Raw genomic sequence first — 24,095 nt, forward strand, 5'->3', positions numbered from 1 at the left:
TGCAAGTACAATCGCATTAAACCATCGTTTTCTTCTTTTTGCAAAGTGGGAATGTACTATATTACTAGCTCTTTTATTAAAGCTATTGAAATTAATTGCCAACCTGTTAAGTTCTTCACTTGTTATCAAATTGACCAACAAATTTGACCAAAAACTTTTCTACAATGTTTTGTTAAGAGAATACTCCTTTCTACAAGAATTGAAAATACCAATTTGATGAAAATTATTATTTTTGTTCCCTGAGAACCTTAAAAACACTTATTTATTTTGATTATTTAAACTTAGATACACCCTTAATCTATTGTATGACATAATAAATAGTCTTAAATTTTTATAGAAACATTGAACTCTTAATAAAAATCATGAAAACACCCCTAAACTTGACAAGAATTTAGGAGTGTATTTCGCTCACATTGCAAGATCGGAAGTGTATTTATTATGTTCAATTAATCAAGTAAATATATGTTTTTAATGTTGTTAATAGTTCGAATTTAAAATTAATAATTCACACCAAGCTTATAAGTATTTTCAATACTTCTCTTCTTTTGTAAATCAACTTCAGAAAACAAGGAAAAAAATAAAGTATATGCAAACTTTATCACTATCTCGTGAACATAAATAAATACTTTAGAAAGCATCAAACATGAAGTGTTTTGTGAACTCACATTAAATTTCAATTGTGTTAATTTGATCAAGGAAGGGAAAAAAGTTGAAAAAAATTGAAATTTCTTCTCTTTTTTTCCAATTCTATATATATTTTCTCAACAAAATTGCTTATATGATTTACAAAAATCAACCAAGAGCCCCCCCAAAGTTATCAACAACAAAAAATTAACCCCCAATCAAAATGGCATGATGTGAGTAGTTTTAGTATCATAGCTAGTAGAAAGACAAGAAACAGCTTTGGAATTCACCCTGAACACCTTGAGTAAATCGGCGGCCATTTGTCTCACCGCCGGCGAGCAATTACTTTGTAACAATAACAATATCTTGGCCATACCGTTACTCTTCGCCACCGATTCCTGTGCCCGGTGATCCCGAAAAAGGCAACACAAACTCCATAGAATCGTTACTGCATGTTCCGTTGCTTCGTTTGATACTTTCAATACTTTCTTCACTATAGCTTGTACACAATCTCCGTCGTTACACAGTTCTAATCTTCCTTCTTTACAAGTAGATATCAGTTCTAATAATCTCAACACTTTATCCGTTAATCCGGTTCCCATCTCCGCCGTGGACAATGCTTTTCCGACTGATTTCACCGCGCCGGCTTTCACAAGCTTCACCCGGTTTTTCCGAAGCATTGCGAGAGAAATTAAACAGGAAACAGAGACTTCCATTAAATCGGGATTCCAATCGGAATTGATTGTTGAAAAACTCAATAAAACTAAATACAAATCGGAGTTTTCTGATAAGGATGATTTAGCTTCGGAATCGGTTGATGTGATGAACTCTAAAGCTTTTAACATCTCCATTTTCAACTTTGAACTTCCATGTTTCAGAGCAAATATTATCGCCGGATATATATCGTTTGCTTTCCCGATTTTCGATAAGGAACCTCGTTCAACCAGCAGCATTTTCCAGAGAGGTACGATTTTCTCCACAACTTTAAGATTTTTAGGGTTGTGAACAAGGAACGAAGTCAGAATCGCGAGAAAATCACTCTCCGCCGCTACAGAAGCCACAAATCGGAGATTCTCAGCTGATTCTTCTGAGAAGGCTAAGAGCTTCGATAACCGATCCGAGTTCATCTCCAACTCGGAGTGAACTCGGAAATCGTTTACAAAGTGTTTAATTAGCTCACGAACTTGATCGTGATTAACAGAGTTAACTCGGTTAGACTCGGTATCGGAACGCTGAGTCCGGACCGAGTCAGACCAGATCTGGATGAGTCGTTGTAGTGTATAGTTAGGTACAAGGTCCTTAGTTTGTAGCACCTGCATGGTGGCCGGACATGTATTATTACCGCTGTCGAGCCACCGCTGGATGCTACTCCGGTCATAAGTAACTCCGGTGCATAAACTCACCGGAGATTTCATCACGTCTAGTGTAATCGGACACCGGAAAAAACTCGGCACCGTTATGTACAGATCATCCTTCCGCATTATTTTAGAGAGAGAAATGCGCAAATTTTTTTTATTGTTTGGTGGGTCAAGTTTTTTTTTTAGAGAGAGAAAGGAATAGAGAAGAATGAGAGGTGGGGGAATTGGGAAAGAAGGGGTTTATGAAGAAGAAAATAGAGTCAAAGGAATGGTGACGTCATTTAGTGGAAATTCCTTTGGCTTTTTTTTATTTATTTAGTCTTTTATTTGTTAATTCCTTCTTTCACTTTTTTTTTTATATTCTTTTTCTACTTTTTCTTATTTTCATGTTTCACGTCCAAGAATTCGATTCAATTAAAATTTATATTGAAAAATCTTATATTATAAAATAAAATGCTACTTAACAAAGGTGATTTTACAATAAGAATTTGAATTCAAATATCTTTAATTAAAGATAAAAGAAATAGTTATCACCATATCACAATTTTTGCTCAACCTTTTTTTTTTGTAAGTTTGGAGTGTGATGAACATGTTGAAAATTGATTCAAATTCAAAAGTTACACTTAATCTAATTGAGTGATTAATTTAATAGATATAACAATCAATTAAAAGTTTAAATAAATATATTTATTATTGATTTGATAAAAATATTGAATGTGTATTTATTTTTTCTTATATATTGAAGAGAATGTGAGTAATTTAGGATTAGTCGGTAAATTGATCGATTTTCCCTTTTATTTCAATTTGCTCTATTTGGTACTTCTTCATTTCAATTTATTTGTTTTACCTTTCTTTTTAGTATGTTATATATTTAAGAATTATGGAGGAAAAAGTACTATAAAACATAATAATTTACAACTTAAAATATTTAAAGAACATATTGAAAATTTAATTGACTCTCAAAATTTCACGTGTACCCCATAAATTGAGACAAAGATAGTAATATATACTATTATGTAAAATTATTTTTAAAAATATTATAAGTCACAATAATTGAAAATTAAATAAAATATAATTAACTGTCTTAATTTCGTTTGTGCTACATAGAATAAAATAAATAAAGTAACATATATTAGATCTGTGCTCTTTTATCTACTAAATTTAAATTTATACCGGTGAAATAGTCAATGAAAAGATAGATTTTTATTCAATTTAAATGGGGAAAAAAGTTGAGCACATTGGGTGTTCCAATGAGGTTCTTTTCTTTAGTGTGCTTTGCTCGTTGCCATCCAATTTACATGCTTCTTTTCACTCTCTTTTTTCTCTTAATTTCTTTATTTTGGTATTATTTAAATTTGGATTCTTTTCAATTTTTGTCTTATCTAAAGAAATAATATTAATGTACTTCATTGATGGTTAAAATAGTTTTTGAAAGATCAAACTTTAATTTTATATGAGTATAATATAAGGGAATTAAGAAGTACAGTCTCTCCCACTAGTCCATAATGATTGTACGTGCGCCATTACTGTAAAAGTTGAAGTTAAATCCTTTTTTTAAATATTTGCTTATCCAAATTTAGATGCTCCCAACTGCATTATTGTATCAAATTACTCAGTGGAAAAAATGATACTTTTACAAACAGAATACCATAAGTAACTAAAAAAAAGAAGAGAAATTCATTTTATAAAGAGAAAGTAAGACAAACACATTGAAAGTAAACGAAACGTAGATAATAAGAGTTAACTTTAGTTCGCGGGTGAATGTCCATGTGCTCCATCACTAGTGAGGATATTGTTTATTGTTGAAGAGTTCCACATCATATGAAAAAAAGGATGGATGATATTTTTAATTTGTTTTGATAATTTTCTTCACATGAACTAATTTTTGGAATTGAGTTAAGCTTAGATGTCATAATTTTATATTAAAGTAGGATCTATCTAATTGTTGTTTACTGATGATGGGTTCCGAATTAAATTACTCACACACTAAATGTCCAGTCCTAAGAGTGATGTGGGGTGTTGAAGTGTCTCAAAACAGAAAAAGGGATGACCGAACTTTTCTTAATATGGCACGGACACCCCCAACCTCCTCATGTGTTGGCTTTAGAGGTTGCATAAGACTTAAGTGTCATATATTTACATTTATTAGCTCACATACATTATTTGATGAAAGCACACTAATTGCCTCACATACATTATTTGATGAAAGCACACTAATTGCCTCACATACATTATTTGATGAAAGCACACTAATTGCCTCACATACATTATTTGATGAAAGCACACTAATTGCCTCACATACATTATTTGATGAAAGCACACTAATTGCCTCACATACATTATTTGATGAAAGCACACTAATTGCCTCACATACATTATTTGATGAAAGCACACTAATTGCCTCACATACATTATTTGATGAAAGCACACTAATTGCCTCACATACATTATTTGATGAAAGCACACTAATTGCCTCACATACATTATTTGATGAAAGCACACTAATTGCCTCACATACATTATTTGATGAAAGCACACTAATTGCCTCACATACATTATTTGATGAAAGCACACTAATTGCCTCACATACATTATTTGATGAAAGCACACTAATTGCCTCACATACATTATTTGATGAAAGCACACTAATTGCCTCACATACATTATTTGATGAAAGCACACTAATTGCCTCACATACATTATTTGATGAAAGCACACTAATTGCCTCACATACATTATTTGATGAAAGCACACTAATTGCCTCACATACATTATTTGATGAAAGCACACTAATTGCCTCACATACATTATTTGATGAAAGCACACTAATTGCCTCACATACATTATTTGATGAAAGCACACTAATTGCCTCACATACATTATTTGATGAAAGCACACTAATTGCCTCACATACATTATTTGATGAAAGCACACTAATTGCCTCACATACATTATTTGATGAAAGCACACTAATTGCCTCACATACATTATTTGATGAAAGCACACTAATTGCCTCACATACATTATTTGATGAAAGCACACTAATTGCCTCACATACATTATTTGATGAAAGCACACTAATTGCCTCTGATGATTGATTTTTCAACCACAATTTCTCTCCCTCTAAACAATGCTCCGCACCAAAATGTCATTTCTAGGGTTGGGGCAACACAACAATGAATAGTTTGCTCTAGAAATCCACCCCATTACCGCAAAATGTCAAACAAGATAGAACTGAGAGCAAACCTATACTTTCTTAGGGTACCATGCCTCAATATCTAAATAAATACAGGGTGATCGCAAGAAAAGGAACCAATTCTAGCTCTTAAAAGAAACCTTTGCTTGGTCTCTGTCTACTCACTCGGACAATGCTTAGAACACAAAAATATACACTGTACAGTCTCATCCCTTCTCACGTGCTGAGTCACAATCAACGCTCAAAAATCATAAACAAACCACATGCAGAAAACTTGCACGTGATATATATTATTTTATTAAATTTATAATCTTAATATATAATAACTACAGTATCATAAAAGAAACGCTATTTTTTTAATTTTTCGATCGTCCGACGTCTAGTACCTACATTATAACCTTACTAAATTGAAATTCACATTGAAAAATCTCATATTAGAGAATGAAATGCCTTTTTAACAAAGATAATTTCACACATAATCCCTCACCTCTAATTAAAAATTAAAAAAAATACTTACCATCCCGCCACAATTTTTTATTGATATTAAAAGAACTATATTGAACTTTGAACTTAAGACTAAGAAGACAATCTATTTACTTTAACCTCTACAATTTTTTATTGGTATTAAAAGAACTATATTGAACTTTGAACTTAAGACTAAGAAGACAATTTATTTACTTTAACCTCAAATATATTTTCTCTTTAACCAAAATATTTATTTTTAAAAAAAAGTAGTCCTAATTTAAACTTTTTAAAGGCGCCTATACCGGGGTGCGCGGGGGGGGGACCAAATTCCGGAAATTACAAGGCACGGTATTATTAGGATGGGTCGCCATGGTCAAACTTATGTGGGCCTATCAAAATTAGTAGCTGCAGAGAGACTATGATATAATAGTCGATCCGTTTCAATTTATTTATTTGATCTATATATTATTTTTAAAAATAAATAAAATAAAAATTCAATGGAGTCAAGTGAAAATATATTCAAATACATTTATGATCTTATATATATTATGTAAAAAATAATATATTTTTTAAATAATAAGATAAATAAATTAAAACAAAACGAAGATTATTTAGGTGACGATAGACGATGGTGGTGGGTAGGGGTGTTCACGGTTTGGATAAAAACCGATCCAAATCGAAAAACTGAACCAAACCAATTAAATAAATCGATTTTTATTTGGGTTAGGTGTGGTTTGGTTTTAGATTTTTAAAAACCGATAATATATGGGTTGGTTATGATTTTGTTCGAAAAAACCGAAGAAATAAACGAACTGAACCGACAAATTATATACATATATTTTATTATTATACATACATAATATATTATTTTTATAAACAATTTTAAAGATCTTATATGTGTTTTCATCAAAATTTATTTATAATTTACTTATGAAAGAAAAAATGCCCAAGGTTAGTATATTTATCTTATTGGCTTTATGTATATGAGTGTGTCTATGACAATTCTTTATAAGATTGAAAATATCACTGTCTTCTTCTTCTAGGCCAAAATAATAAATTTTGAAGTTTTATTCATAGTAAATTCAATGATTGAAAGTTTTGTAATACCAATCATTCTAACTATTTTCGTTTTAAATAGAGTGTTGTCACTTTTTTCACGTTTTGAATGAATTGTTTCTTTTATTTTTGTCTATGGTTAATAATCGAATAACCAAACCAAACCGAACCGGAACCGATAACAACCAAACTGATAAATATATACTATATCTGATTTGGTTTGGTTTTGATAATTTTACAACCGATTAAGTTGATTTGATTTTGATTTTGACCAATAACTGATCCAAACCGACCCGTGAACACCCCTAGTGGGATTGAATTACATTCGAAATTGTTGCGTATGATGAGGAAAAGGAACGTGGGCTTATTGGGCCCACTTTCAGTGAGGCAATAAGTTATTATTTGGGCCCCTATTTAATGGGCCCTACGTATTTGTTCGCTTGGTCGGTTCGTGACACAAAACGCACGGCTGGTGATTTGCTTTTGTATAAATAAATTAAATTTAAAAAAAATTGTGGAACTTTAGACGTATCTTTGGTCAAACCTTTGTTTCTACTTTTTTTATAAAATTTAATTTATTTATATTTTTCATCTTTTTTTAGAAAAAGAAAAATAACTCCCCCATATTCTTCTTTTTATTTTATAAACCAATTTTTAGTATTCCTCCTTTTTATTTATTTTATATGTTTTTATTTGATTAAAAATAAAAAAAGAAAATCTTTATTTGTGATCTTAGATTAAAGATGTATCGCGATCTTAAATAACTATGGGGAAGTTAGAATTTAAAAGCTGTTAAATATTTAAAAAAACATATTAAAAAAAAAAGGAAAATACATATATTAAAATGGTGACTTGAAAGTATTGAAAAAGAACCTTTTCGTGCAATACCAATTAAAAATGAAAATTTTAACATATATACACTATTTGTATAAAGGGTTTTACACTATCAATAATTACTTATATTCTTCATGTAACATTAAGATTGAATGGCTCTATCTTACGTCGATACTTTCACATATATTTATTAAAGTACAAGATTTATTTTATTTTTAGAATATTGATATCACTAATTTATAGTTACTTTTTTGCTCAAAACAATAGTAGTTTCTTCTTTTTTTAGATTGTCAGTATATATAATTTAAACGTCTCCCTCACGATTGAATTTCCTATTTGGTTATTGGTGGTTAAAATACTAGCTATCATATTGAGTAAAACTAAAATGTGCATGTTTAAATTGTGTGTCAACCTAACGGCACTTACAAGAATATACTTATAATTTACGTTTTAAAACTAGTATTTTATATATCTAATGTTGAACAATTATTATTAATTTTGACTGTTGGGAATTTTGAAAGGACATTGCACTTATGATTTTTGACTTTTGATCTCAAAAGTGAAAGATACATTTATACGTTTGTAATCACTAGTTACGTGTACAATTTCGTTCTACTTACTTCAAAATCATGTTATTAAAATATCGTGATGGAGTGTAATTTTATAAGTGAGATCTACGAAGGAAGATGTCTACATAATCTTATTTCCATTTTGTATAAATAGAAACGTTGTCTTCGATGAATTATTGGTTCAAGCCAATATAAAAACAAAAGAAAAGAAAAATATAATAACGAAGAAGTCATATTATAAAAAATTCATCTTAACGTACGTAAGGAATGTTTTAATTCAACTAGTCATAATCAAGTACTAAGATATTTGAATCCGTCTCTTTTATTGATTGTAAAGTTGTGTATTAGTATTATGTATAAGATACAAATTACATACTTTTTTGGATTCTTTGTAAAATTTGTTGGGTTGAATGATAGTAATTAACGATAATGATGGTTTTCGTGCGGTGGATAATGATGGCTTGTTGTTTTAGTGATGTCCATTTCAATGTTGTCTACACTCATTTCCAATTATAACATTTCGAATAATCCAATTCCTACTACAATTTATAGGCTATGATTTCAAGCTATGTTTTTTCAAGTATATATTGTTCGAATAACAAAATTAAATCGAAAATCATATCAAATCGCAAATCAAATCAAATTGAGAGGAAAACAATTTGAATAGTAATTCTGATAGAGAATTCTTTTTAAGTTAGTCTTATATCTGAATCAATCGAACCTATGTGTACATATGAACCCTGTTCCCTCAAAATAATTTTTGTTTAAATCTAAAAGAACCTGAGAGATTTAATTTTGTAGTTTTTTATGAATTTATTTTTAATTTTATATTTTATTTGTAAGAGATATTTATTTTCACATATAAATAACCTAAATAAAATCATTTTCTTATATTCAATTTATAAGTGATCATAAGATATTATTTTTTGAAAGAAATCAATGTAAATGAAGTTAAGAATTTGAATAGAATTGAGAGAGCAATAAAATGACTTCCATCTAAAATTAAAGAAAATTATTATCTCCCACTTTTGATGAAAATAAATTATTTTAAATCTTTGTCACACACCAGAAATTAAATTATCTTCTGGAAATATATTTCAAAAAATATTATTTGTTGTTACGAGATACACATTGAACATTTGCAATACTAAAAATTATGAAAGACTTTGCTTGACAAAAAAAAATCACCGAACTTGAAAATCTGAGGAACTTACAATAATAAATATTGTAAAATGATGAATGAGATTTCTTCCACCAATAATATTTCTCTTGTAGATAAGTTGTTCAACTAACAGAGGAAATTATCACGTATTTTATTTTAAAAATCTCATATTTCAATCATAAAAACTGAAAAAATTCTTATAAAGAGTTTCTTTCAACTGGGTCTCGAATCTGAATCAATCGAATTTTCAAACATTAAATGGTCAAACAATAAATTGATGATATTTGAAATTAATAAATTAAAATGGGGACCATATTGAAAATTATGAAAGATAAAAAAGAGACACAAATTCTAGTTAAGTTGTTCTAGTAATGTAACTGAAAAATTCAAAGACAAAGACCTAACTAGATTTGACTTACCTAACACATGAAAACATTACCAATAATAATAAATGCTTTATTTACTTGAAATGAGCTGTTTGTTCAACCAATTAAATAAAAATAAAGTTCAATATATTATATAGTGGTTTTGTACCATACGGCAATAATTTGTAAATTTTCCAAAAGTCAAAATCAGAAAAATATTCCAGCCTATTTTTGCTTAAACAATATGAAAATTGTGGTTGTTATAATGAAGTCACACAGAGTTAGTCTTCCACCCACCTTACTTACATTTGGAAGACGTATATTACAAACAAATAGGTTTGTTTATGTTATTTCAAGGTAGGAGAATATCGTGGTTGTAAATTACGATGGAAGGTTTAAAGTTAGTACATGTATTGTGTGTTATTTTGCTTTTTTAATGGAATAGATTTGATAGTTTGATGCACTGTATCTATTTCTTCTTTCACGTCATTAGTATTAGCATCATTCTTGTAAATTCTTATTATCCTTCGATTTCTATTACGACTATATATTGTTTTTGTGTTTCAGTTATTACCCTATTTTATTGTTATTATTATTCCGTTTTTTGTTTTGTTTTGACTGGCATGTAATCATTTTCTTATTTATTTTGCTACATCTTTTTTATTTTTGTATTTTACTTTTCAAACTATTTTGATATATGTTAGGTGTATCGAATATTTTTCCATGTGAAACAATGTATTCATACTTTACTGTATTTCTTAATTGATAACAAAGTATAAAGAACCACTAACAAATGTGGTGCAGTATGTAGGACTGCTACTTTTTTAATTCGAAATTTCATGTTTGAGTTCTGAATTTTTAAAAAATTCTTGATCCAAAGTATTTTCACTCTAAATAAAATCTTACACGATGTGAATCTAAATTAGCTGGGACGTCAGGTCAAGTTTGTTTTGACAAAAAGCAATCTCAACTTCTAGTAATCTACTTATTTGAGATTTTATCGGCTAATTTCTTTTTCTTGTTCCAAATTAATATGATCCTCGATGTTAAAAATAAAATTTGTGGCCACTAATATCTATGGACATCATAATTATTTAGATGTGACATTACTCTTATCCAGTCAATTAATTAGAGATTAATGCTATAAATTTCGAGTTTAAATAGTATATAGTTATATAAAAAAAAATATTAATTAAAAGAGATAACTTATACATGTAATTATTAATTAGTAACCTTCTAAAATAGTGATTAAATTATAAATTTACATGTTAATATATACTAATAGTATAAATATCTTTATGATATTTTCAGTGTATATAACTTAATTTTTTAAAAATAAAATAAAATAATGCTTAATCACCATATTCAATTTGTTTGTCAAATGTATAATAGAGGATAAAAAATGAAAGTAAGCCTAAGGTCTAGTAATTTGACTAATTGATACTAGTAAGTTTAGTTAATTAAATATTCTAGGTAGATATTATAAAAATTAGGTTTGACTATATTTAAGAATATATTACATAACATAAATTGCGCCGACCTAAATCTTTATAATAAATTTAATCTAATCTTAGCTCACATGCAATCTTTGAATTCAAACATCTATATATTATTATATTCTTAAATGATTCATAGGGGGGGGAAATTCAAACAATTTGACTAATTTATTGTTTTAATATTCATCCTTGCATTATTTTCTACCATCAGTATCTTGTACTTGAAAAATCAAATTAAATTAACATTTGTTTGTATTTGAAGTTTTATTTTAAAATATAATTTCATTAAATTATTCATAGGGGAAAAAATCAAACAATTTGACCAACTTATTGTTTTAATATTCATGCTTGTATAATTTGACTTCAATCAGTATCTTGTATTAAGAAATTTAAATTAAATTATTATATATTTATATTAGAAGTTCGTTTTTTTTATATATAAAAAAAAAGACAACTGTTTTCCTTATATTATTTAATAACAACATATCCATTGAAATCCCGTAAGTGATGAAAGATTGATAGATTATACGCAAATCTTACCTTTTCACTTTGTAGTGTAAATAATATTGCTATAATATGTTTGTATAATTGCGATACACACTTTAAAACTCACTCTCATGATAATGACCAATATGTTGTTTTTTATTTTTACAATATAGTAAATATAAACATTACCCGCATAACAAATATAAAACTATTTCCACAATACTATCCTTAATTTCTTTTTTAATTTGTTTTCTTTAAACATTTATTTAATTTTTATTTTGGCTAAATTAAAGGCTTTCACGCCTTTGAAATTGGGTAAAGCCCAAAAGGAGTATAAGTCCATAGAATGCCCATTAATGGGCTTTTCTACATTCGCTAGAGGCCCAAGTCTATTGCCACCAAGCCCATAAATTGTAGTAACCCCACAACTTTATTAGATTTTGTTTGGTTTGTCAAATATGCACGATATAATTTCTAAGAATAAGTTGTTTGTTTACAAAAATACCTTCTAAGAATAAGTTGTTTGTATATAAAAGAGGGTTTAAGGGGTACTTTTATTATTTTTACATTTTTATCCCGGGATAAATATTCCATCCACAAGTTCCAGACTAAATTGACTTTGAACCAATTCTAAGATTATAATAAGTGAAGAATAATGTGTGATATTTTCGTCCCATTTACATGTTTTTAAGTATTTTGTCTAAAGCTTTTAATTTGTCAAGCAAGGACAAGAACCAATTAATAAGAATTTAAAGGCTGAATTTACTTAAACCATCACTCTAATTCAATGAAATTTAATGAGTCTTCCATCTACCTTGACAAATTATATGAAGAAAATACCTAAATCTTAAAAATGTAAAACTCCATGGCCATTTTTTTTTTACCCCAATGTCTGATTATTAGTACTATATATTCACTTTTAATGGAAACTTTTCCTATTCATTTCAATGAAAAAGTGGAGAACATTTCACCTTTTCTTATTTTTACTATGCATCTCTTTGGTAAACACAATGATACTAGAGGGAAAAATTAGAACTATCTTTTTTTTCCTTTTTCCAATATTGTTGCTTTTAATTATCGTGATAGTTAAAGGAGATATTTAGTGAATAACTTTAAATTATACCGATATAGATGACAATGAAATGGTAAGTACTTCTTTCATTATTAGAGATTCCTAATTCGAGCATTGGTTTTGACCTATGAAGTTGTTTTTGTTGGAATGTATTTTATCTTTCAATGTAGAACTACTCGATACCAATTTGAATCTAACTTCTTTCATAATTAGAGATTCCTAATTCGAGCATTGGTTATGACTTATGAAATCGTTTTTATTGAAAAGTTTTTACCTTTTAATGTGGAACTTCTCGATACCAATTTGAATTCAGTTAGACCTTAATGCGAATATCTGACTCCACGTGAAACACAAACAAACAAAAAACCTTAATTTATGATATTTCTACAATGATTTTTCAAGTTAGATGTGTAAGATGGGGAGTAACTTGTAATTTATCCAAAAAATTTAAGAATGGTAAAATTTCTTTTCAACTTTTTCATAGGGACCCATTGTAATCAAAGGAAGATTTCAAATCAATGGGACCTAGTTTGAAAACTTTGATTGATTCATCAGAAGAAGAAAAAAAATGTTTTGAAGTCAATCAAAGGGACACTATTCTTGTACCAAAAGTCCCATCTTTTATAGAAGTTAATTAAATGCTACTAACTCTTGCAATATTTAATATTTTGGTCACCTAATATATTATAGCCCCCCCACCCCCCACACAACCCATTATGAAAGATCATTCACTTGACCTTATTTTGGTCTAGCATATCCCCCAAAATAGGACTTGGATTCAATGAAAATGGTACAATATTGAGCTACTGTAATTATTAGTAGTAACACCTTTGGGACTTCCATATATAATATAAAATTATTATACGCCGCTAATTAGGTTTTTTTTTTAATTAGCTAGTAATATCATGTAATAGGTAGAAGGTTATTAGGGATAGAGTGTTATATTGCTTTGCATAGATCGTTGCGTAGCATTAGTCATATGTTGTCGATTGTGTTTTGATTATCACATTATTTTGTTGGTGTTTTTTTTAAACTTTACGCTGCTTTATTATTAACTACTATCATCTTTTCATTGTTTTCTTCTTTGTGTACTTGTTTTTGATGTATTTGAGCGGAAGGTCTTTTTGAAACAATCTTTCTATCTCCACGAAGTAGTGATGTACACTCTACTCAATCTCTCCATACCCCATGTAGTAGAATTTTCTATCCTCTTTTCATTGTTTTCTTCTCTGTGTACTTGAGTTTGATGCGCTCGAGCTGAAGGTATTTTTGAAACAATCTTTCTACCTCCACTAATTAGTGATAAAATATGTGTACACTCTACTCAATCTCTTCATACCCCATATAGTAAAATTTAGTGGATATATTGTTATGTTATTACAAACTAGTAATAGATTTTTAGAAGTTTTATGTCACGTGTACGCACTTATTATTAAAATGATAAAATTATTTGTAAGGTTCAAATTCAAAAAAATTATGCAATGCTCTAATTAGCTAGCTAGGATAAATTTTAGGGTTTAATAATTGCAAGTCATAACAGAGGCGTTTGAAACTCACATCATATATCTAGGACATGATAACAGCGTACTATACGATAAAAAAATTAGTGAAAAACAATAATTTAGTCTATATCAAGACCTGAATATAAACTACCTTATATGCACATCATCAAAATCTTAAACATGATAATCTTACAAAAAAAAATTTAAGAGAACATATATGAACGAAAGACATTATCTTAGAGAGGAATATATGAAAGCTTTAACTGGAAATTGATTTCTACTTCATTGTCCTAACTTTTATTTATATTACCACAATTTTATTTTTTTATTTTTTTCAAATTTGGACAATTTCTCGATTTATGCATGTCATTCTTACGCAGGGGTCAGGCTAATCTTCTATGTATCATCCCAATTTTATCGAATGTCCCCAAAGGGACTTATATTACCACAATTGTCAGCGATAAAATGCGTGCAGAGAGCCAAAAAATGTTTAGTAATGTTAATCAATCTAATGAACAAGATTTGTTCTTACTTTTTTACTAGTTATAAACTTTTTATTAATTTAGCCACACATAAATAATTAAAGTTTACATTTGTGTCAAGTAAAAGTGTTTATCTAGTCATTGTCGACAATTTGAAGGGTCTATTTATGTGTTTCGCCTTGTTTATTTTTTATTTTTTAAAATTTAAACATCCTTGACCAGATGTTCTGGATTACGTCATATGCAATTTAACTCCTTTTTCAATTTTAGAACTGATACAATTATAATAATGTGACATTTTTGGTTTTACCATTAGGGAATGTAGGAAATAGCTAGAGCTTTTTCGTTCTTAATCCAATGTCTAGCTAGTTTGAGTTATCTTTAAGAATGATAATATTTTTTAAAATATCATTTTTACTTCCCTATGGATTAATTGACACTAATTCGAATAACGGAATAAGTTGATTAGTAAATTTTGAAAATCGGATGATTAAACAAAACACATTTCAAATTTGGAGAGAAAATGACAACAATGGTCCCTTTTTGTTTGAAAGATGAATAAAATTCCCAATTTTATCTTTAAAAAAAAAAAGAGTCAAAATGGTTCATTAAATATATTTTGGTCCTCTAAATTTGTCAAAAACAAGCATTTTTATTTTTTATAAAATACTCAACAAACTCTAATAGTTAGATTTAACGAAAATTGTGGTGTGGGGTAGGGAGAATTAATAAAACACATAACAATCAGATTTTTGTTAAATCATATAAACTGTTTAGAAATATACATAAGAAACCATTTTGAATATATTCACACAATCAAGCTGTATTCATTTTATTAGCGGAGGATCCAGATTTTTTAAAATAAAAAATTCGAAATATTAAAAGTAAATATACGAAAAAGTCAAAAAAGATACTTCATCATTTATTATATATACTTGTAAAAATAATTATTATCATGTATAGCGGAAGAGAATTCGATTAAAGTACTCATCGACCCTTACGAGCACCACTTGTGTATAACCTACAAATCACAAATGCAAACCGTGAAAATTGTCATTAATACTAGCTCTGCATCGAGTTGCCCAATCAATATTTTTGGCCCACCCCACCTCAACAAAGACTTTACAAAACTATATACTCCTATAAAAAATAAATAAAATAAATATAAAAAATTGTCCAACAAAATCCTAAATCAAAGGAGACTCTCTAGCAGAGTAAATAGAGTCTCTGTCAGAAAACAAAATCTCTGTCCTTTTCATTTATGCATCAAAATCAGTACTTTCATTGACCTTCTTACTTTCCTCTCCCATAACCCTATTCTTCTTGCTACTCTTTCTTCTTCTCAAATTTAATAATGATTAGACATATTAACATAACAGTTTTTAGGTTTAAGAAAAAAATTTAACATTTCACAATTAAGATTTAGAATTCAAATCTTTGTTGAGGGGAGGTTCACTAGTGCTTATTAGTGGTCGCGCTTAATCATATCCAAATCCAAAATGAACGAGGGATATCATTACATATCGTTTACTGAGTGAAAGATGAAGACATGTTGATTTCTATGTACTAGTACTAATTTGTAACGTTTAGTTTGTTTAATATTATGTACACACTGCTCGGTGAGTGAAAGATGAGGACATGTTGATTCCTATGTCTCTTAAGAGGTGCAATACTTCTATAGTAGAAATTTTTGTGAAACATTTTACTATGTACTACTAGACTACTAGTACTAGTTTGTAACGTTTAATTGTTTAATATTATGTAACATTATATAAATCAAGTTATTATTAATTGCTTAAATTTACTATGTCCATTTTCAAATATGTTACACTAAATAAGACAAATGGGACTATTTGAAGTATGGTTTTAAAAAATTGAGTCTGAAAACAATCAACAAGCATGTGTATAATGTCAAAGTCAAATATTAAATAGTTTTGACCTTCATATATATATATTATATTTTGGAACTATTTTCAAAGGTGTGGGCTCTGTAATTAACGGTGGAAAAAGTACTATACATTAATTATGAAAGAAAAAAACAAAAGAAGATTTATAAGGTGCTCCATATTCTTGATGAATTGGACTAATTTTATTATATATGTATAAACCATGTATAACAACGAGGCTTTTCACCTTCTTAGGGATATTGTCAATAGAACTTGTGAAATATTATTGAGTATTATTTCAAGGAACTTAATTGTTTAGATTCAATATATCGTATAATAGATTGTGAAATATTATTGAGTATCATTTAAAGGAATTTAATTTGCTTAGATTTAACAGATCGTACGATGATGTTATGATTGTAGGTGATTCAGACACACGATTAGAAACAAACGTAGCATCCATCGACTCATTAGCAGTAACAAACTCTTTCTGAGAGTGTTATTTATAGACTTTGTATTCTATATTTTAGTTAGTGAAAGTTTGTGTGATAGTTTAATCAGACACTCAATTAAAAAAGAAATAAAAAAGATATTTGAATCTTCTAAGTTTAAATTAAATATATGTGTAATGTACTGATACATACATATTAAATTATATGGAATATACGTGTAAGATACATGAACTATATTATATGGTATACTTTTTTATCAGCCAAATACGTACATAGACAACCCCTCTAACTTGTCCTAATGTTCAAAACTACAGGTTAAAATTGAAAACACAGTTTAAAGTGATCAATATAATCGATGACATACTAAAAAAATAAAATACATGAAATAAACTTTTTTTATTGGCCAAATACATAAACAACCTCTCTAACTCGCCTCTGATATTCAAACTCTATAGTTTAAAGTTGATAACATAGTTTATGAAAATTGATTTTCATTACTGTAGCACAGTAATATATTAAAAAGTAAGTGATAAAAACATTAGAGATTTTATACATAAGTTTAGAAGGAAAGCATCAAATCAAACACTAGCAAAAGGAACAGTATAAAAAAGGGGACATGATTTCCTGTTTTGTGGAACAGTGCCAAAGAGCCTTAGTTGTCCATTAATATTTTAGTGGGACCAATCACTCACCTAATCCATAAAATGCCATAACCCCCATCTCTTCTCCATCATACCCCCACCCCCAACCAAAAAAAGAAAAAATAAAAAACTTTGATTTACTTCCACTAATATAATTATTTTCATTTCTTTTGTTGGTATTTGATAAAGAAGAAAAAGGAGTTTTTTTGAGTGAAAAAAAATAAAATTTGAAAGTTAAAAGTTATATTTGATAACCTAAAATAAATAGTAATTATTCTGTTAAAACAAGTTAAAGTATATTATTAGATATTTCATCCGATGATTAATATCTGCATTGGAAAGTTCAACATTGAGGGGTAAAACACTCTCTAATAAATATGACTTCATATTTAAGGATATTCGAACTCGAAACGTTTTGTTAAGGATGAAAAATACTTATAACTCTGCCTCAACCCTTGTTGATATATTTTACTTTATCAATGTACAATTATAACAACAATTATATATATATATATATATCATCATGGACACATGGTGACATGTGATGGCCTGATGGGTATGGGATGCCCTTATCATTTTCCTTCTCATTTTTTCAAAATACATTAATAATAATTATATAATCAGATCACTTATAAAACAATTTCATATTTTGAAAACACTATTGAATAATCTGGTAAAAAATGGGAGGAACCTGTTATCTAGAGTTGAACTATATTGATTATACAAAATAAACTTTGCACTGTGTGTGTGCATATATTTCTATTTTGTTGTAGCAAGTTACATACATAGTATTGTAAGGCAATTTAACTTAATTGTATAAAGATATTGCACACTATTAGCCTATTAGTTCAGGGGTGGAGCTACAACCCGTGAAGGGTGGCCAACTGACCACCCTTTGTCGGAAAATTAGATCGTATGTATAGGTAATATATTCTGTGTTATTTCGACTCGTTATATAAATAAATGCACACACTAAAGCATAGTGGAAGTTGATGGTCCAGTGGTAAGTGTGTTCAAGTTTGGATTTAAAAGGGATAGAATATATTCAGACATTACCACTATTAGCGTATATAACTTAAGTTTCCTTATTAACGACGTGTTATAAAAATAACGATAAATATACCTAGAGTAAAATTTTGAAAAGATAAAATATACACATATCATATCATTATCGATTTATATAACTTAGAATCATTTCTTTCTTCTTTTTCCATTTCTTTTCCTTTTTATTCTTTTCCCCCTTTATTCAATTACCTATCAAGTCATTACTCTCAATAACCCAAACCAAATGGCCCCCTTTCAAAAAGCCTTGTCAAACTTTACAAGACTTTCTACTTCATATGTCTTCATTCTTCTTCTTCTTTCTTTCCTTCTTTCTAACCTTACTTGCCAATAGATTTACATATGTTTTCTTCTTTTTCTAAAGTATCACTCTTTCAAAATTGTCCATAGTGAATTAAGTTTCAAGAATGATAAGTTTCTTCACAAGGAAAGTACTTGTTTTATGGATGACTATTATATTAATCTCTATTTTTGGTCATTTTTGTCATGGTTCAAGAAGCAATTCACAAGTATTCAATACAATAAATAGCCAAAGAAACTCTTACAATCATGGCCATTTTTGGAACTTCCTGCCAAAAAGAATCCCAATTCCAGCTTCTGGTCCATCAAGAAAACATAATGACATTGGTTTAAAGAGTACTTGGAGATTACCATGAAGATTATTTGAAGAAATTAAATATTGGCAACTTTTTTTTTTTTGGTTATGGGAGGGTACTACTAATTCTTCTTCTTCTTCTTAATTTCTTGGATGAACACATGTACATTTTTTTGGGTAATTTTAAGAACTTTTTTTTTTGTTTATTGACTTAAGGGTATTTTGTGTTAGGTTGATTTAGTTCTATGGTTTTTTTTCTTTTTTTGGTCGTGGTGACTAGAAGGGAAATTAAATGAAAAGGGGAGAAAAAGAATTAAGAACATTTTTTGGGGTTTTGTGGATCAAAATATAATTGATCATCATCTAGCTTGGAGGTGAGGTGGGGTGGTGGGGGTATTTTGGTCTTAATTAATTAGAGTATGCTTTGAAAAACTGTGTATGTAATTTCTGTATACATAGAAGAGATCCATGATAATACAAGATGAAATGGCTTTATTTTTAAGTTTTGTCTGAATGTTTTAATTTTCTTGCCATTTCTACTTTTTATTTTTGGTATCCTAGTATTTGATATTTGTTTTAGGGTTTGACAAGTTTGATTTTGCATTATAAGGTCTCGTTGTAGGTAAAATATTCATTATCAAAGATGATTCAACTTCTGATAATTCGAACTCCAAATCTCTATATAATTATAAGTAAATAAGTATTTATCATTTTATTATGATCTTTGGCTGTGTTTTTTTTTTGTAATTTTTAAGTATGCATAGATCAACTCTACAAAAGACTTGGCAATATATTACACCAAAATTTTGTGTTTTTTTCTTTTGTTTCTTTACTCTTTTCACGTCAATTATTATTTTGAAATCTTTTTTTATTTCTTCTAAAACTATTTGTCATGTGATAAATAAAAAATAATATTTCTGGTACGGTACATAATAATTCTGCAGAGAAGAAAATCAAGAAAATTGGTCCAATATTAAATTGACAAGTTTTATGCTGATGGCAAGTCTATCGCAAGATAATCAATTAAATATCGTGAATTAACAAATTTTACTCTGGCCATCAATTTATTGCAATCCTCCTCCTTTATCGGAGTTTCGGTACCTAGCATGCTCACACTGTCTTACCACATTCCACATAAGTGAAATTGGAAAAAAAAATCAATCCAATATACAACAAACATTTTTTTTTTAATTAAAATCAGTCATAACAACGAGAACTTTTATTTATTAAAATAATTAATAAAAAAATATTTTATTTTATTTTTTGTTTGTTTTATGACTAATAATGGCAACAGTGAAAGCTACTAACTCCTATTTATTAAGTTGTACTGATACTGATAATAATATCTAATGTCATACGTAGATACAGCTGCACACGTAAACTATTTATTTATTTAGTACTCATACCGTACTCCATACCAAATTAATATATATAATTAATAATGCTGTCAATGTCATAGTTTTTATTTTAAATTTTATTTCCTTCTTAATAATTATTTCAATAATTAAATTTATTTTAATTATCATCCATATTTACTACGTAATTTATTTATCATAACGTACAATTTTGTCATGTTTTCGCATTTGAATATGTCAGACTAATTTCTTGAGGTATCTGCTATATACTTCTCACAATACAAATATCGACTACAATTTTGTTTCTATTTTATTATAGTGATAACTGATATTCGATGGTATTTTTACCTTTTTTCTCAATTTTATTTTTCCTTTATTTTTTCTTATATGTTTTTGTCCATTAATTATGTGCCAAAATGATTCTAGATTTGTGTATAATTACACAGATTCTTTTTCATTACTTTAATCACTACAAGGAGCAGTTAAAAGTAAAGTTTTCACCGATTTTCTTGAATATAATTAGTAAAGAAGTTTGTAATGATTTTAAAACAAATGTGTCCCCATTATTGTTCATGATTTTCCCTACAAAAATGTCCTATGATAAAAACCAATACCTTTAGTTTTTGTTTTGTTTTTTTAAAATAAAACTACTACTAAAAAGAGTTACGGCTAGTATCAACATGAATTGTGATGAGATGATTGAAATTCCTTCATTCTTAATCAGATGTCTCAGATTCAGGTCCTCATAATGAAAATTTTTTTACGTTAAAAGCGCCACCTTCAAAAAAATAGGTCGTGAAATGTGTGCATCTGAATTAATTGAACTTTAAAGCCGGAGTACCAAAAATTCGAAAAACTAAAAAAGAAAGTTACGATTAGGAAATTATGTACTATTGCTTGCTTTTAAAATAAAGCATGGAATCCAAAGTTTGAAGAGAAAAAGTTTAATTAAGGGAATAAGAAAAATTAGGAAATTCAAAACAAAAATTAGGGAATCTAATTGAAAAGCAAATTTCTCGAGAATTAAAAGTTAGGTGTTTATTTATTTGCTTAGCTATAGTATAATCAAATAATGAACCTAGAATTATTGATAAATTAAGTGTATCTGGATAATGATACAAATAAATAAATGTCTTTATCTCACTATATGTATATGATGATAACAGGAAATTGTCCCTGTAAATTGCACTATGTTTATCTTTTATATTTCTTAAATACCTTTTTTTTCAAAAAAAATGTTTTTTGGAAAGATATATCACTTTATTCTATTTGAAAAACTAAAAGAAATGAGCTATATATAACTACCAACTTTCCCTTTTATATCTCTGATACAACGATAATCTTTATGATTTCATCTTAATTAATTATTGTCACAAATCCTAAGTTTTTAACATCTTAGTTTTGACTTGCTCTATCACGATCTAAATTTATGACATGTATTGTCCATTTTGGACTGAGGTTGCATGTATTTGCCGTTCAAGCTATGCATGTCGTGTGAACTTGAATCGTGCCTTCTAAAATTATTCATTTTCATCTCCCTTTAATTATGAGATTCGCCTAATAAGATGACAGGTGTACCATCTTCAGAAATTTGTCAGCCTAGAAATATGTCAGTCATATTAATCCACCCCATGTCAGGGTGCAATATTTTTCACGATTCAAGTTCATGACACGTATTGTCTGTTTTGGTCCTAGCTCACATGAACTTGTCTTTCATGCTCTATCACATGTACATTGACCCCTAAAAAGCACGCGTACAATGTGAACTTGATTTATGTCCTATTTAATTGTGCATTTTCTTTTTTCATTTCGAATTGAAATTCCTTTAAGATATTATCAACTGTTTATTTTCAAAAACTTACTTACCACCTAAGAGTCTATCAATCCTGCTTAATCCACCCTCATCGACTGCTTTACACAACAATGTGGTAGAATTATTATGATATAATACATATAGTATCTTTTAAGTAATCCTTTGTAACATTGTATTTACCAGCAAGCAAAACGAATCATTTTATTACATGCTTTCGGCAAAAGTTAGATTAAAATAATTTAATATTCAGACCAAAAAATAAATTAATTAAATATTGCTATTCCTTAAATTTATGGATCTGTTTCGAAATATGTTTAAGGGGACCCCTCTTGTTTAGGATTATGTTAACAAAGATTATTTGACTATTATTTTAAAATACTAATTCCTCAAATATTTTATTGTCATTCATATTATTAAATATTTTCCACATTTCAAGGCCAAAAGTAATATATAAAAAACCAAAAGTTTCCCTAAATAGTTGCAAATTATTATACTGTCTCCGTCCACTTTTAATTATCGTAGTTTCATTTTTTAGAGTCAAACTATAAAAACTTTGACTAACATTTTACGGTGTATTTTCTCATCATATTGATATGCAAAAAATTGGAATTTATAGTACTTTTATTATAGTTTTTGAATTTTTTTTTTAAATATCGAATCAATGTAATCTAATTTAATTGGAATATTAGTCAAATTGACTTTTGAAAAATGCAATATGACAAATAAATGTGGACGTAAAGAACATCTAATTATGAAACTGCAAAATTTTGATGGGTTCAACAGCTTTTTGGGAAATATTAATAGTCAATGTGGTTTCTATTTTGGTTTTATTTTTAGTTGAAAAATGACAAGTCAGCATGGTCAATGGGCCATTGACTTATTAATCAAGGATTTATAATTAAGTACCTTATCCTTAGTATACATAAATCTATAATTTAATTAAGTTAAACAATAAATTATATTGACATATGGTCAAAGTTTAGAGTTTAACATTCTAGAATAATTGTAATTTATCTCTTATCTTGTCCTAAAACAACTTTGCTTAATTGCAACTTGTAAATTGTAATCTTCTCCAATTATAAGTAGCTAATGGTTTAAAATAGAATATGTTTATTTTAAATTGAACGTCTTAATAGGCGTTTGGACGTTATTTTGTTCATGAATTTTTTTTTGAAGTTGATGTTAAATAAAAAATACTTGATATTTTACAGATATTTAAAATATTAAAGTGGACGTATTGAGATTATTTTGCATAACTTAGTAAAAATACTTAAAATATGCAATTTTGATATCTTAAAAATAAATTTGAAAGTACTAATCAAATATACTAGACCAACTAAAATACAAAAACCTTGATTTTTTTTTTGCTATACTAGACTAAAGTTTTTTATACTCTCCTTTAATTTTCTTTGTATGTGGGAGGGGATTAATTTCCCTAATGATTGTAATAATTTTGTAGAAGGACTATAATCAAGATTTTAACTATGGCCCCACAAAATGACGAAAGTAAAGATGGTAAAATGATATTCGTTTGGTCTCAAAATAACTAAATAAGTATCACTAAAATAAAAATCACAATCAGAAATTAATAAATATAATATGTAATTTATTAAATTATCTTTAG

General features: G+C 28.2%; 2 protein-coding genes across 2 annotated transcripts; one reads left to right on the forward strand and one right to left on the reverse strand.

The window, feature by feature from the left end:
• Positions 1 to 650: 650 nt before the first annotated feature.
• LOC102585949 (U-box domain-containing protein 27) lies at positions 651 to 2,191 on the reverse strand. Its single transcript, XM_006350922.2, has one exon. It carries the CDS (start codon positions 2,103 to 2,105, stop codon positions 843 to 845), a length of 1,263 nt encoding a protein of 420 aa, XP_006350984.1. The 5' UTR covers positions 2,106 to 2,191; the 3' UTR covers positions 651 to 842.
• Positions 2,192 to 18,883: 16,692 nt separating this feature from the next.
• On the forward strand, positions 18,884 to 19,805 carry LOC102586289 (protein IDA-LIKE 2-like). The gene has a single exon (XM_015310255.1). The coding sequence runs from the start codon at positions 19,116 to 19,118 to the stop codon at positions 19,362 to 19,364; it is 249 nt and encodes an 82-aa protein (XP_015165741.1). The 5' UTR covers positions 18,884 to 19,115; the 3' UTR covers positions 19,365 to 19,805.
• Positions 19,806 to 24,095: the final 4,290 nt, after the last annotated feature.

The sequence above is a fragment of the Solanum tuberosum genome, unplaced genomic scaffold (assembly GCF_000226075.1).
Source record: "Solanum tuberosum cultivar DM 1-3 516 R44 unplaced genomic scaffold, SolTub_3.0 scf00131, whole genome shotgun sequence".
In the NCBI taxonomy this organism is placed as follows: domain Eukaryota; kingdom Viridiplantae; phylum Streptophyta; class Magnoliopsida; order Solanales; family Solanaceae; genus Solanum; species Solanum tuberosum.